General features: G+C 39.4%; 1 protein-coding gene across 1 annotated transcript in view; it reads left to right on the plus strand.

Annotated features, from left to right (window-relative positions):
• cdh16 (cadherin 16, KSP-cadherin) overlaps positions 1-16,318 on the plus strand; it is a 51,179-nt gene that overhangs the window by 9,953 nt on the left and 24,908 nt on the right. Inside the window, exons 5-10 of the mRNA XM_088333339.1 lie at positions 133-291; positions 4,287-4,483; positions 10,279-10,404; positions 11,838-11,988; positions 14,181-14,393; positions 16,118-16,194. Of these exons, the coding sequence (XP_088189465.1) occupies positions 133-291; positions 4,287-4,483; positions 10,279-10,404; positions 11,838-11,988; positions 14,181-14,393; positions 16,118-16,194 (923 nt within the window). The remainder of the gene's footprint in view (positions 1-132; positions 292-4,286; positions 4,484-10,278; positions 10,405-11,837; positions 11,989-14,180; positions 14,394-16,117; positions 16,195-16,318) is intronic.

The raw sequence follows: 16,318 nt of genomic DNA on the forward strand, positions 1-16,318 counted from the left end.
TGCAGATGTAAACTCAAAACAATTGCACTTGAATGAATTATGATTGCATTTATTTTATAATGATTTGTAGGATTTTGTTTGTTTGTAGTAGTAATAAACATGTAATAACACAAACCCCCGCCTGTCTTTCAGGAATTCCCTTCATGCAGGTGGAGGCGCTTGATCGTGACGACCGCAACACGGCGCATGCTGAGCTCCGCTTCCGCCTGATGGAGCAGACCCCCAGAATCCCCTCCCCCCAAATGTTCTTCATCGATTCCATCAGCGGAGAGGTTTCCCTCACCGAGGACGGTCGGTCGGTCGCATCTGGCCAAAGTCATTTCCGTAACGCGATCATGCATGTCCCAAGCATAAACCCAATTTGTTAGAGAAAAAGAGCCGAGGTAAAATGATGATTTATTGAGTGAGTAATGAATTTGAATTTAAATTCTTGTCATTAGTGACATCAGCTGCTTAGCGGCTATGAAGGGCACTGAAAGAGAAGGGTTTGGTAGGGTTACTTTAAAATTATGACTCACAACACGTGGTAAGCTTTCTCTCCTGGCTTTGATCTCTTTGATCTCCGGCAAAACTAACATAAATTGCGACAGAAACAAAATGAAAATAAATCCAAACAGCTTGCCAACATCATTTTTGCCGTTCCATGTATTCCGTTACTCCCCAAGCCTGCACAAAATGTAATAATTGTATTCATATTTAGTTTATTTTGTCTTTTATTAGCATATTTGGTATTGGAGTAATCCAAAAGTAATTGAAAGTAATCAAGTTAAAGTAACCCTACCCAACCCTGAAAATGACATAGGAGGGGAAGCAGACCAAACGGCGACTTTATTCCTTGATCACCCTTAACCAATCTGCTTTCTCGAAACAGTTTGGTAAAAACTAACCTAGTTTTCTGTTATGTAGAGCAGTGTTTTTCAACCAGTGTGCCGGTGCACACTGGTGTGCCGTGAGTCTAGTGTGCCACAGGAAATTGCCCAATGTTATTTATTTTATTCTTGTTTTATTAGTATTTAAATAAAACATTGCTTTTTGCCATTAATCATCCAACTGTAACATTCATCCACGCCGGTAGGTGGCAGCATTTACTTTCTCTCTCTTTATAATTTAATTCTCTGAACATGAGACAGAACAGGAACAAATATTTATTAACCAACAGAAAATAATGAAATAAATGTAATAAAGTAAAAGTCATCATTTAAATATCTTGATAATCTCCCCCCAAAAATTGAAAAAGGGTGAGAATGTATTAAATCATGTTTTGTATTACTAGAAAATCATTTTTACTCATTTTTAGTTTGTTTTTTAAAAAAAAGGCGAGTCAAGTCATGTTTACTATTATTGCCCTTAATTACAAAGTCTCAAAGGGCTGCACAGACCACAGATTATTGCAAACCACAGATTACACCATCCCCTGATCTAAAACCTACATGAGGGCAAGGGAAAACTCAAAAACCTCAACATGAGGAAAACCGCATAAAATATAGCTAAATTTTAAAACTGATGAAACATATAATACAATCCCAAATCACAGCAAAATTATTAACCAGAATGAATCCATTAGTTTACATTCTGACCCACGGTGACCACAAATGATGATAAAAATGTTAATGTTAACTGTAAAGTACTTTATTTACACAGCCCTTTGCAACAGTCATTTCAGTGTACCAAAGTGCTTATAACTATACTTTATACTGTCATTTTAGCAACATGATAATTTAAGGAAAAAAATCAACAACATGAAACTGTTACTTGCAATTCATCTTTAAACAATTTTCTCTGGGCAGTGTGCCTCAAATTTGTTTTCATGAAAATAATTGTGCATTGTGTCAAAAAGGTTGAAAAACACTGATGTAGAGCACCAGTGTGTATTAGATGGGGACCGCGAGTGGTGTTAAAGTCTTCATTAAAATAACATGGTATCTATTCAAATAATAAGCCAAGAAGACATGTATTATCTTGTAAACATGATATTTTTAAAGAAACGTGTAATTGTATTAGATAGATAGATAGATAGATAGATAGATAGATAGATACTTTATTCATCCCCGGAGGGAAATTCACATTTCCAGCAGCATCCCTGAGCTGAGAACAGTAGAATAATAAAGCCAAAAGAATACAATATACAAATACCCAGTGTGACGTGCAAATGCCCACTGTAGCGTGTTATATAGAGTAACCAAATAGTGCTACACAGAATACATATTGCAGTAAGATTCGGTAATATCCAATGTAGGTGGTGTGGTTTAATGTGGGCCTTTACTCTGCCGGGTGGAGTTAAAGAGCCTCATGGCATGAGGAAGAAAAGATCTCTTCAGTCTGTCCGTAGTACAAGACAGTGACAGCAGTCTGTCGCTGAAACTGCTCTTCTGTCTGGAGATAATGCTGTGTAGTGGATGCGATGGACTGTCCATGATTGACCTCAGCTTTTTCAGTGCTCGTCTCTCAGCTACTGTTGTTAGGCTGTCCAGCTCTTTTTTACACAGCTTTAAGAATATTAGCTGCTTGACTACAGGCTGTGGATCACTCTTAGACATTATTCTTATTATGTTCTGCTCTGTTCAGTTATTCAGGCATCTTAAACCTTGATTTATGGTTCCATCGCTTGACAAATGTTGCTTTGCTCTTGCAATATTATACTAAACTTTTAAGTAATAACCACCTACATTGGATTTTACCGAATCTTACTGCAATATGTATTCTGTGTAGCACTATTTAGTTACTCTATATAACACGCTACAGTGGGCATTTGCACGTCACACTGGGTATTTGTATATTGTATTCTTTTGGCTTTATTATTGTACTGTTCTCAGCTCAGGGATGCTGCTGGAAATGTGAATTTCCCTTAGGGGATGAATAAAGTATCTATCTATCTATCTATCTATCTATCTATCTATCTATCTATCTATCTATCTATCTATCTATCTATCTATCTATCTATCTATCTATCTATCTATCTATCTATCTATCTATCTATCTATCTATCTATCTATCTATCTATCTATCTATCTATCTATCTATCTATCTATCTATCTATCTATCTATCTATCTATCTATCTATCTATCTATCTATCTATCTATCTATCTATCTATCTATCTATCTATCTATCTATCTATCTATCTATCTATCTATCTATCTATCTATCTAAGTGGCTTCTCCTAGTAGCTGTCAAGGTTAGCTGCTTACACTAGCTCTGACCAACCTCTTCTTCATTTTTTTTAACTGCTTGGTCTTTTGTTGTCTCTGGCCGGTATTAACACCAGATTTCATGCCCTGCTGCTGAAAATTCATCTTTGCTCACCCAAGAAAAGATAAAAGTATACTTCTACTTTTGCCAACTGAGTCCCATGATTCAGGCGTCCTTATTTCTTCCCACTGTTTCCTCTAGTCACTCTTGTCACTGAGTCCTGTGATACTAGGTCCCAATGACAAATTCTGTTTGCTCTCGCAATCTTTTACTGGCCTTTTAAGTAGCTTTACCCGCTAGCAGTTGAAGTTAATCACTTACGCCAGCTCTGACCAACTCCAGCCATCCCCCTTTTAGATGTTCCAGGTGTATCCAGCTTGCTGGGTCTTCTGTTGTTACTTTACACCAGCTTTTTACTGGCTAAAAATCTTCCTTGTTCAAGCAAGGAAATATGGAAGAAAGCTTCTGAAATTGGTACACAGTAAAAAAAAATTGTGTTATTTAACACTATTACTGAGTACACTTAAAATAACCAGTGTCAAAATAACACCTATAGAGTTAACTCTTAACACTACCTTAGTGGACATCTGGTACTTATATAGAGAGTGTTAAATAAACACTTATAAATTTACTGTATATCATCTATGCTTCCATAGTGTTTCTTTTTCAAATGCATAAATGCCATCACTATTCTAAACTACAACAACCTCTATCCTAGAATTATCACATGCAATGTCACTTTAAAAACAATTGGGTTAAAAAATTGTTTGTTTTTGTTGTTGTTAAAAAATTGTCATTTTCGTCCAAACTTCCCCTAAAGCAATATCCCCGGAATGGGTTGTTTTTTTTAGAAGCCGGTCAAACATTTTAATATTTGTTTGAAAAAAAACAACCTTGTCATGGACATAAGGAGCCCTCAGAAACTGGGTCACTCAAAACACAACTCAACAATGGGTCGTTGTGTGAAAATCCAAACAAGAAAGTGCAAATCAAATTAAGCCCAGTACATTTGTCTATTTTATACCCAATTTAGGTCGAGTAAAGGCTTAATTTAACATTTATTTTAATGTCACTAATTATTATTTGCATCATCACTAGGTGCCTCAACCTTGGATCCCGAAATGTGTGGCAGGTATAAACTATCCATAATGGTCAAGGACATGGCTGGCAAATCCAACGCTTTCTTCACAACCGGCATCGTAACCGTTGAAGTGACGGGCAACACTTGGGCATCGCCCGACCCCGTACGATTGCAGGAGAACCTGCCCGGCCCCTATCCCATCGCCATCTCCCAGGTAAGCGATTCTTGCATTTTTTGTTTTAACCTTATCGAATTGCTGTGAAACCGACCGGTTGCTGTTTTTAGCGTGTCTTCCTGAATGACCAAATACTGAATTATTGATGATATTTCCTACTTCCTGTCTGAGTCACTTGAACTCGCTGTAATCACTCACTTCTGACCTTTATGCATCAAAGAGAAAACAAACATGAATACACATCCCCATTGCTATGTGAAAAAGACCAATCGTACAAATTGTTATTTTTAAGGGGGTGGATGAAAAAAACACTATAATCTCCCACAAAAACAATTTGTGAAATGTATTTATTTCATTTTAATGAAAGAAACAATACCCTTATTATTAAGAGATTTTGAAAATGTTCACCCTATAAAAAATACTGAGGGTTGATTTAGATCAGGGTGACCAACGTTGTTGAAGCTGAGAGCTATTTTTTTCTTACTGGTTCGCGCAAAGGGCTACATGTTTTGTATACATTAAAAAAAAAAAACGACATAGCCTACTATGCTATTACTATGTTATTACTAGGTTGTAATTAAAAGTAGAGGTAAAATAGGCGTCCCTTAAAGCTTCATGCCAGTCAGAAATCGAATTTACTAGAAAATTACAATGAATGGTGAGCCATTTGCAGAACCACACTGGTGACCCCTGATCTTATAATGAACAAACAAAACCTAATTTTGGGAATAGATTTTTGTCGAGCAGTTGCTAACTAATGTCAAATTCCAACACCTTTACAAGTCCTACATTCATTAATCGAATAACCCATAAAATGTTTGAAATGGTCACTCCTGTCAAAAACAACATCAATGTAAACTACTACATCACAATGATTAATTCACATACTGTACCTATAAATTTGGGATACACCGAATTTTTGACACTGAAAGTTTTTTTTCCAAAACAAAAAATGCACCTTTGGTACTTTTTCCTCATAAATGTTATATTGCATAATGTTATATAGCATAAGAATTTAACTACTATTATCTTAATTTTATTTTTGTGTAATTTACAACATTGTTTTTCTTTTGTTTTGGTTTATTTTTTATCTATTTATTTTTTAAATTGTATTTTAATTTTTTAATTTTTGGAGTCCTATTTACTTCGGTGCATGCATATATTTAATTCTACATTGTGTTTCTTGTCTGGCTAAAATAAGAATCCTTTTTGACCCAAAGAACCTTAAAAGCAAAGCTATTTTGATTATACAGTATGTTAAGACAAAATACAACAATACCGCCAAATGCACTCTCCGGACAAAAGCTAATTTTTCAGCGCAGTTTAGTTCACTGTTTGATGTTTGATGATTTGATAAATTCGATAAAATAATAATAATGCCAGAGACTGTGTCCCACATCAATATAAATACAACACTTAAAATGTGTCTCCCTCCTGCAGTTACTTGAGAGTGTTGAGGCTCTTTTTGTCCTTAAAAATGGTTTCAATACAAAGTGCGAGCAATTTTATTTTGTAAAACAGTCACAAAGTACTACAAACGAGGATTCCAACGTATTTACCTTCAGCGCAGACAAGGATGGGCGAGTAGGAGAAAGAGTGCGTATAGCTCCGCCAATTTCTACCTCTCACCCAATCAAATTGCTCTGTGTGCTTCATTAGAGTTTTTGGGTGTTTGCAGTTTATTTTGTGGGTTTTCAGCATTAAGTGCCTCAAGAATGAACAAATTGTTTGATAAGTTTCCATATAAGGGATTCTTAAGTTATTTTATATTTAAGGAGAAAATGATTAATTGCATTATTCACAATAGATATTTACTTATTTAGCTCAAGAAGGAACATTCGATCACTATTGCCCTGATGACGGGCGAAGTGAAATGAAATTACGCGAGCCTATGAAAATCTGAACGTGCCTACACTTATGATCCACACATTTTCAGTGGGCGGATGAAGGGGCTGTTGTGCGGGAGGGATGAGAGGCGAAGGGCGAGCATGTGGGCGGAAATCAGGAGGAGGGGGGCCGTTGCTGAGTTGGCTACCTGCTGGGCTTTAGAATTCTGGTGATTGAGAAGAAAATAAAAATATGAATATACTCACCGTGCAGACATTGATATGTTCTATTTATAGAAAAACACTAACGTATTGATGTATTCGGCGTCCAGCCATTTAGAAAACATAACACTCATATGATTTATAGGATGCTTCTTAATCTTTTATGAGGTATTTTCCTGCTAAAATGCATGGTAATACAACCAAGCCAATTATAATTCAGGGAAGGTAAATGGAAAGCCAAGATACAGTTAACCCCTGGAATATTTATTCGCGCACCCAGACTTTCAATTATTTTTTGGGCTAAGAAATGTGCGCTATACACAAATAAATAAGTAATGTGTAATATACGTGTATAAGATTCAATAACATAAATAAACTTATATCTAAGGAAGAATGGTGCGACGTACTTGAGCTTGTACTGTATAGAGGAGTTAATAGGTAGATGCTTCCCTATTCTTAATAATTGTCCCGATTGTCGATTGGTTTCGGCCATTTTCCTCAGCAAGTGTAATGATGTTACGACCAGAATGGAAATAGGACCCAAATGCGTAGCATTTATTGATAGAAAGAGGAAGGGCAGTGCCCGCGATCCAGTGCTCGCTGGACGCGGGAAGCAAGCCGCTCACACAATCGGATCGTGATCCGAATACGGGAGTGGATCATTCGGAGCGGGACATGGCGTTGTCAAGGACGGAAACATTGGGTCCTAAGCCGGGACGGAAGATCAAACGTGGTCGGGGTCAAAAACAGGTCGAAGCCGGAGATAAACGGGGAGATCAGGAACGGACGGGTGGAAAAACAGGCGCAAAAAGCGGGACTGATGGGAGTCAGAGTTAAAATGCTTGCCTTGTAGAAACAGAATTTTGCTGACGATCTGACAACAGGAGAGTGTAAGGACTGGGCTTAAAAAGGACAGGGAACCAATCAGATAGCCCGCAGCGGTTGGCGCTAAACGGGCGGGCACAGGTGATCCAAATCAGTCATCATGACAAATGATGCTTGTGCCTTGTTTGTGTATCTTGATAATTGCAAGCTTCGTATCCATGGTTAGCGTGTTTCTGCTTCTCTCTTTTGCATCTTTGCAAATCTTGGAGCCCTTAGCTAAACAGTTTGTTACACAAGATTCTTAACTGAACAAAAAAAAGGGAAAGGCATTGTGGTAAAGAGTTCAGCCAGTAGTATATTGACGCCTTAATGATGTGAGGCATCCAATAGCTGACCATTATTATATGTTATGTTGACCAATAGCAGGCGGGCATCTTAGAGACTCCCCTAATCGTATACACAGACATCACAAAGTATGAATATTTGAAGCTCTTTGTGCATCTATAAGTAACGTATTATGGTTGGGAAAATGCCATAAAAAGGGGCCATAATGTTAAAACATCGCAAGGTAAACCGGGGGTCTACTGTGATGTAATATTTCTTTGTTATCATAATAGGCAACATCATGTCACGGTCGCCTTGGTGACCAGTCTGCCCCGCCCTCTGGGCAACAGCTGAAGCAGTTCCACTAATTGTGGGTCTGCTATTTAAGGCTGCATTGTGGGCTCTGCGGTTGCTGGTTCATTACTCTTATACACAATCCCGGTCTGTTATGCTTGTCCTGTTTTAGTCTGTTATGCCTTGTCATGTTTTAGTCTGTTATGCCATGTCCTGTTGAGTTCGTGCCGGAGGAACTCTGTATTGTTCTGTTTTGCCCCGGAGTATTGGGCGACTTTTATTTTATTAAATAAAACTTATGGATCGTCAACGCATTTGAGTTCTCCCTTCATGCCTCCTGCCTCCGTTCTGGTCCGGTCACCTTCCACGCCACCACGCCTCGTGACAGAATGAACCAGCCAACAAATAGAACTCAGCGAACGATCCCAGCGTGACTTGGGGAGAGCTGGAGAGCGCAGTTCGGCAGGCGCCTACTGAGTTGGCCTTCCCTGCCCGTTCGAACCACGGCCCCGCCCGTCGTGGCCCTTGCTGTGCCTCGAATGGGGTCCCGGGAAGAATTGACGCCTGCCTGTTCGACTCTCATGCCTGCCTGCCCGACTCCCGTGCCGATTGCCTGCTATTCCGTCTCCCCTGCGTGCCAGCCCAACTCCGACTCTGCTGCCCGTCGGGCCGACTCCGACTCCGCTGCCCGTCGGGCTGACTCCGACTCCGCTGCCTGCCAGTCCGACTCCACTCCTCCTGTTTTGCCGGTTCTGATTTTGACTCTCTCATGTCTTGTCTGTTCTGATTTTGACTCTCTCATGTCTTGTCTGTTCTGATTTTGACTCTCTCATGTCTTGTCTGTTCTGATTTTGACTCTCTTATGTCTTGTCTGTTCTGATTTTGACTCTCTCATGTCTTGTCTGTTTTGATTTTGACCCTCTCATGTCTTGCCTGTTCTGATTCCGCCTGTCCTGTCTGAATCGCCACTCTGAACCCGAACCCCCTGAGTCTGACTCTTCTGAACCCGAACCCCCTGAGTCTGACTCTTCTGAACCCGAACCCCCTGAGTCTGACTCTTCTGAACCCGAACCCCCTGAGTCTGACTCTTCTGAACCCGAACCCCCTGAGTCTGACTCTTCTGAACCTGAACCCCCAGAGTCTGACTCTTCTGAACCTGAACCCCCTGAGTGCGACTCTTCTGCATCGGCCTGACCTGAGTGCGACTCTTCTGCATCGGCCTGACCTGAGTACGACTCTTCTGCATCGGCCTGACCTGGGTGCGACTCTTCTGCATCGGCCTGTCCTGAGTGCGACTCTTCTGTAGAGGCCTGTCCTGAGTGCGACTCTTCTGTAGAGGCCTGTCCTGTTTACCTGTTCTGATTTTGCCTGTCCTGTTTACCTGTTCTCGTCGGTTCTGCCTGTCTGTTATCCCCTGTCCAGTTTGCCCACCAGACCCCCTCCCTGCCGAGCGCCGATTCCGATCCGCCCGACGCAGATGGCGCCTGCCTCTCCCCGTTCCTGCGTGTTCGGAGGAGGGAGCGGGGTTGCCCCAATCGCGAGCGTCAACATTCCGGGGCGTGAGGTTGTAATTTTTTCTGTTTGGGACCTCGGGAGCTGTCCCTTAAGAGGGGGGCTCTGTCACGGTCGCCTTGGTGACCAGTCTGCCCCGCCCTCTGGGCAACAGCTGAAGCAGTTCCACTAATTGTGGGTCTGCTATTTAAGGCTGCATTGTGGGCTCTGCGGTTGCTGGTTCATTACTCTTATACACAATCCCGGTCTGTTATGCTTGTCCTGTTTTAGTCTGTTATGCCTTGTCATGTTTTAGTCTGTTATGCCATGTCCTGTTGAGTTCGTGCCGGAGGAACTCTGTATTGTTCTGTTTTGCCCCGGAGTATTAGGCGACTTTTATTTTATTAAATAAAACTTATGGATCGTCAACGCATTTGAGTTCTCCCTTCATGCCTCCTGCCTCCGTTCTGGTCCGGTCACCTTCCACGCCACCACGCCTCGTGACACATCACAGTTATTCGAGGATATACACAATAAGATACACTGGCTCCACTCCTTGTTGGGTCCTCCCAAACCTAGTTTGATACTTTTTTTTACCTTCTGTCAAGTGCTGAAAAAGAGAACGGAAAATCCCCTCTTTTTTTGGCTCTGCTCTCTGTTTCATATCATCGACAGGCTCTTTCCCATGTAAACAACTGGCAGCACACAAGAGCCCTCGAACGGCTCTAAGAGTTGACCATAAATTTTATCTTTTTATAACACGGGCAAGACGGGGTCCTCTCTTAATGCGCTGTGTACGTTTTGAAAGTCGGATTGAATTGATGATGCGTCACGCCATGTCTGTTTGTGGAGGTAAAATGGAGTGGGAGTCAAACAGAGTACAGTCTGGAGGGGGAGTTTCCAGAGATGCTCTTCACCATCAGTAGGGAAGGAGTCATTTATCTCAACGCACCTCTGGACAGAGAAACGCAAGACCAGGTCTGTAAACATCTCCCACACCTAATAATGAATGATGTGCTTGGAATTAAGCCTTCAGATATGTAAACACTTCAATGTGGCAACGAACCTCTGTTTAAGTGTGTTGGTAGTCATGTTCTCTAATCTACTAACTTCTCTGGTTGTCTAATTTTTCTCTTCAAAAGTTTGTTTCAAAGGAATTTCTAAACAGATCAATTCTCATCTTCTCATTCTTATTCCTTGAAGGGGGATTACCAATTGTGAGGCCCCTTCTCAAGGTTTCTTTTTTCCTCGTGCTGAGGTTTTGAGTTTTTCCTTGCACGCATGTTGGTTTAAGATCAGGTGATGGTGTAATTGTAATCCTGTACCGTCTTTTGAGACATTTTGTGATTAAGGGCTATACAAATAAATGTGACTTGACTTGATTTATTCCTCCTCTTCTTTCTGACGTCCTTCTTATGCTCCTTCTTTTCTTCCTTCTTTTTCATCTTCTTCCTCACATTCTCCTTCTCACCATTTATTTTCTTCTCCTTTGTATCGTTCTCATTTTTCTTAACTTTCTCCATGCATCAGTTTTTCCTGTTCCTTCTTCTCTGTCACCTTCTTCTCTTTCTTTGTATTCTCCTTTTCATTCATCTTTTCAGTCTCCGTCTTCTCCTCATTCTCCTTTTTGGCATTCCCATATTCATGCTTTTTATCTCTCATTCTTCTCCCCATGTTTTGTCTTCTTCTCATACTCCTTTTCAATACCATTTTTCCGTTTTATTCTTCTTCTAATTTTTTCTTTCTCATTCTTCATTGCATTCTCCTACTTCCAAATTTACTCTTTTGTCCTTCTTAAACATTCCTTTGTTTTTTCTTTGTACGCTCATTTTCATTCTTCTTCTCAATTTCTTTCCCATAGTCTTTCTTCTCATTCTCATTCGTTGTATTCCACTTATTTTACTCTTCTTTTCATTCTTATTCTAATTCCCCTTCTCATTTTCATTCTTCACATTCTTCTTTTCAAATGTTCTTCTCATTCTACTTCTAATTATCCGTCCTCTTTTTTGCACTTTTTTTTATCCTTCCACTCTTTACATTTTCATTCTTCCTCGCATTTGCCTTGTTTTCATTCTTCAAATTTTCCTCCTAACTAACATTAATTGCATTCTCCTTTTCATTATCACTTTTCTCCTTTTTATTCCCCTTCCTATTTTTCTTCTAAATTTTCCTTTTTCCCATTCTTCTTCTCATTCTCATTCTTATCCTTCAGCTTCTTCTCATTTTCTTAGGCATTCTTTATATTTTTTCACGTTTTATGAACAATACAACACTAGAAAATCAAACAAGAAGAGGATGCGAAAAAAATCAGCCCTGAAGTGTTACATCCAAAATTGTTAATGAATACGTTATAGGTTTTGAAGAACTGTCAATCCTGTCCTTAGAATAATTCTCGTCTTGGCTTGAATCAGTTCCTCATCAGCATCTTGGTGGAGCGTCCAGATGGCCGAGAGATTGCCAAGCCAGTGGAGTTAAGGGTGATGGTGGGCGACGCTAACGATAACCGACCAATGTTCCCGCAGGCTCAGTACCACACTGTGGTTAAAGAACTAGCTGCAAGAGGTAGGTCAACACCAACCACTACTTTCATATTTGGTGATTTATAAAGGCTTTATAGTTTTTGAGTCTCTTGCTTCAGACTGATCGTACATTTCGAAATGGTCATTTTATTTTGGATCCCATTGATATGTGGCATGACGTATTTCATTGACTAGTGACATTGTTGTAGACACGTCTTTGTTATTCAACAGTCTGACGGCCCGCCGGACTGTAGCAAGACTTAAAGGCATAAATAAATACACTATGAATTTATGATGGTATTCTTTTTATTATTGTCAAAAAATGATGGAATCATGGCTGCATGTATTCAATGTTTGTCACGTTCAATCCTTAGTTTCAGCTGAGAAAAAGTAAAATAACATTTAGCTCAGAATTTTAATGAAAAATTAGTGATGCGCTCTATACACAAATACTGGACTGTCTCAGAAAATTAGAATATTGTGATAAAGTTCTTTATTTTCTGTAATGCAATTAAAAAAACAAAAATGTCATACATTCTGGATTCATTACACATCAACTGAACTATTTCAAGCCCTTTATTATTTGAATATTGCTGATTTTGGCTTACAGCTGAAAAAAACTCAAAAATCCTATCTCAAAATATTAGAATACTTCCTCAGACCAAGTAAAAAAATAATTTGATAACAGCAAAACTAAATCAAACATTTGAAAATGTCCATTGATGCACTCAGCACTTGGTTGGGAATCCTTTTGCACGGATTACTGCATCAATCCGGCGTGGCATGGAGGCAATCAGCCTGTGGCATTGCTGAGGTGTTATTGATGCCCAGGATGCTTCTATAGCGGCCTTCAGCTCATTTGCATTTGTAGGTCTGGTGTCTTTCATCTTCTTCTTAACTATACCCCACAAATTCTCGATGGGGTTCAGGTCAGGGGAATTAGCAGGACAATCAAGGACAGTGATGCCATGGTCAGTGCACCAGTTACTGGTGGTTTTGGCACTGTGGGCAGGTGCCAGATCATGCTGGAAAATGAAATCCTCATCTCCATAGAGCTTTTCAGCAGATGGAAGCATGTAGTGCTCTAAAATCTCTTGGTACACAGTTGCATTTACTCTGGACTTGATGAAACACAGTGGACCAACACCAGCAGCTGACATGGCTCCCCAAACCATTGCTGACTGTGGGAACTTCACACTGGATTTCAAGCAACTTGGATTTTGCTCCTCTCCAGCCTTTCTCCAGACTCTGGCGCCTTGACTCCCAAATGAAATTCAAAACTTGCTTTCGTCTGAAAAGAGGACTTTGGACCACTCTGCAACTGTCCAGTGCTTCTTCTCCATAGCCCAAGTCAGACGCTTCTTCCGTCTTGAGTTCAGAAGTGGCTTGACCATGGGAATACGGCTATTGTAGCCCATTTCCCGGACACGTCTGTGAACTGTGGCTTTTGATACCTGGACTCCAGCTTCAGCCCACTGTCTTTGAAGCTCCCTCAAATTCTGGAAGCGGCTCTTCTTCACAATTTTGTTAAGGCTGCGGTCATCTCTCTTGGTTGTGCAGCGTTTCCGGCCACATTTTTCCCTTCCAACAGACTTTTTGTGGATATGCTTTGAAACTGCACTCTGTGAACAGCCTGCTCTTTGAGAATTTTCCTTTTGTGTCTTACCCTCCTGATGGAGGGTATCAATGATGGTCCTATGGACAGCAGTCTTCCCCATACTTGTGATTTAGTTTACTGAACCAAGCTGAGTGTTTTTAAGGCTCAGGAAACCCTCGCAAGGTGTTTCGAGTTAATTAGATGATTCAGGTGATTAGTTGAATAGCCTACTTGTATACTTTTTCATGATATTCTAATATTTTGAGATAGGATTTTTGAGTTTTCTTAAGCTGTAAGCCAAATTCAGCAATATTAAAATAATAAAAGGCTTGAAATAGTTCAGTTGATGTGTAATGAATCCAGAATGTATGACATTTTTGTTTTTTTAATTGCATTACAGAAAATAAAGAACTTTATCACAATATTCTAATTTTCTGAGACAGTCCAGTATATGCTCCACACCCTTCTCACCTTTTTTAATTTAATGCTTGTTTTAAAACAAATGACAAAGCCTGCAACTTTCATAAAAGCCTTCCTTCATTTTCAATTATCATTTCAAGTAAAGGATAATCTCCCATATGTGTCACAAAAAAACAAAGCTTTAAAAGTAATTTCAGACTGTCTCACTTCATCTTTAGGAACAGAGATCTTGACGGTCCAGGCAGCCGACAACGACGATCCCAAGACTGATAACGTGCGGATCTTCTACCGCTTGGTGGGCCAAATCCCGGAAAGTCCACGTGCTCTTTTTCGAGTGGACCGGGACTCTGGTGTAATTTCCGTCCAAGCAGACAGCATGGAGGGAACAGCACCGCAGTACACGCTCACCATCACAGCTGAAGATGCTAAAGGTTCATTGAAATATCATTTTAGACAAATAATTTACCAATACGACAATACCATAAGGGGTGCACCGAACTATAAACCAGTCTATTTATCTGTCAGCTGATCTATCAGTCCAGATTTCCTGAATGAAAACTACCGGTAACCTTTTACTCTGACATTGTGTACCTTCTCATTAGTCTGAGAAGGTAGGCTAGCCACCTCTGCTGTTGCAATAGATTATTTTAAGATGAACAAGATTGGAATGTTGAAGCTGTGTCTAGGTGTTTTATTTTAAAAAAAATGGATAATTACAAAATCTATCATTAGGTGCGACTTTTTTAAAGATCAGAGATCGGCGATCATTTAGGAAATCGCTATTTGTGCATGCCAAGTTTGTACAATGGTGACATTACTTAAATTTTCTAGTATTTCCGATTTCACGATTGATACCATAAAAATGAAAAAAATAATTTGCATAAAAATTGGATAAAATTGTATAAATCCAATTTTAAACAGTTTATAAAGGGATAGATGCGGGCGGCTTCATACTTTAAATAGACTATGCTAATAAAATGAAGTTTCTGACACACAAAAACTGACTTTGTGTAAAATAAGACGCTAGTTTTTGGCATTAAAGAAAACTAATTGTTTTTGGCGCATAAAAAGCATAACTTTGCATAACAAAAACGTGAATGTAAAATGTTTATTTTTCTTCAGTTTATTATGATAAGTACAAAAAGAAATGTGGTTGATGCTGGTTTTAATTTGAAAGTCATCCATCTGTCCAATCAGGGAGAATTCTTTTTGCATAAAAGCTTGGCAAAAAAAACCCCAATGTATAATAATTATCAATATGTTAATATTTGTTTCTGTTAAATTTTTTTTAGTTTTGTTATGATTATGAACAGATAATCACCCGACAAATATTTCGTGTGAAAAAAACAAAACTTGGAATTTTTTTGTTTGTTAATTATGTAAAACCATTCCTCGATAGTTTATTATTAAGTTTTTTTTAAAGATCAATGGACACTGGGGACAAGATTGTCACCAAAACGTATTTTTAGTAGGAGTTCCCTTTTTTTACTCTCTATTATCATTATGTTTTTACCATATTAGTTTGACGTAGTTTACCCATGCCTTTTGCTGTCAGTGCATATATCCTTTATCCTCTTTTGAGAACTTACTTTGATTTAATTTCAAAATAAAAATACATAAATACCATTACCTCCTTTAGTGGTAATTTGGATTTGGATAATCAACGGTACTGTGAGACTGATGAGACACTGGTGTCGTTAAGTCAAAATGCTGTAGGTCCTTTTATATATCTTTGTCCATCCATCCATCCAACCATCCATTATCTGCACCGCTTATCCTCAGTAGGGTCGCAGAATCTATCTTTGTATATATACTCATCCTCTTGTAAAAACTACTGGCATCGATGAGGCTTACTTCCATTCATTTTGACGGTACAACAGAATCAAAATATGTTTCAAAATAAAATTACATATACCTGTTTACATATTAGTGAGTCAGACAAATCTATCGAAGCATCGTCACAGGGCAACAGGGGCGGCCTTATTAACACTGAATGATCGGACAAAACAGGAAGTGTAAACGTCTGCTGTATGACTCAGTCGTGAGGATGAAATAAAAGCGAGAATAGGTACTAGCTGTACCTTCCTCCTCTTTTATTAGCGGTCGGGACCTGACCCTGAGTCACTAATAAAAGGTGTAACGATGTTCCTGACAGGTCTCAACAGTTCCTGTACAGTGGTCGTGACGGTGCAAGACGAGAACAACAATCCACCCGTCTTCTCCCAGCATGAGGTGAAACAGAATCCGTTGCTATGGAAATTTGTATCTGTTCTTTTGAAAAATAAAGAAGAAAAAAACAAAAACATGATATAAGCTGTCGTTTGCCTGCAGACTCCGCAGGTCACTGATTTGATTT

This window comes from Urocampus carinirostris, chromosome 4 (genome assembly GCF_059441175.1).
Source record: "Urocampus carinirostris isolate Australia breed hairy pipefish chromosome 4, RoL_Ucar_1.0, whole genome shotgun sequence".
NCBI lineage: Eukaryota > Metazoa > Chordata > Actinopteri > Syngnathiformes > Syngnathidae > Urocampus > Urocampus carinirostris.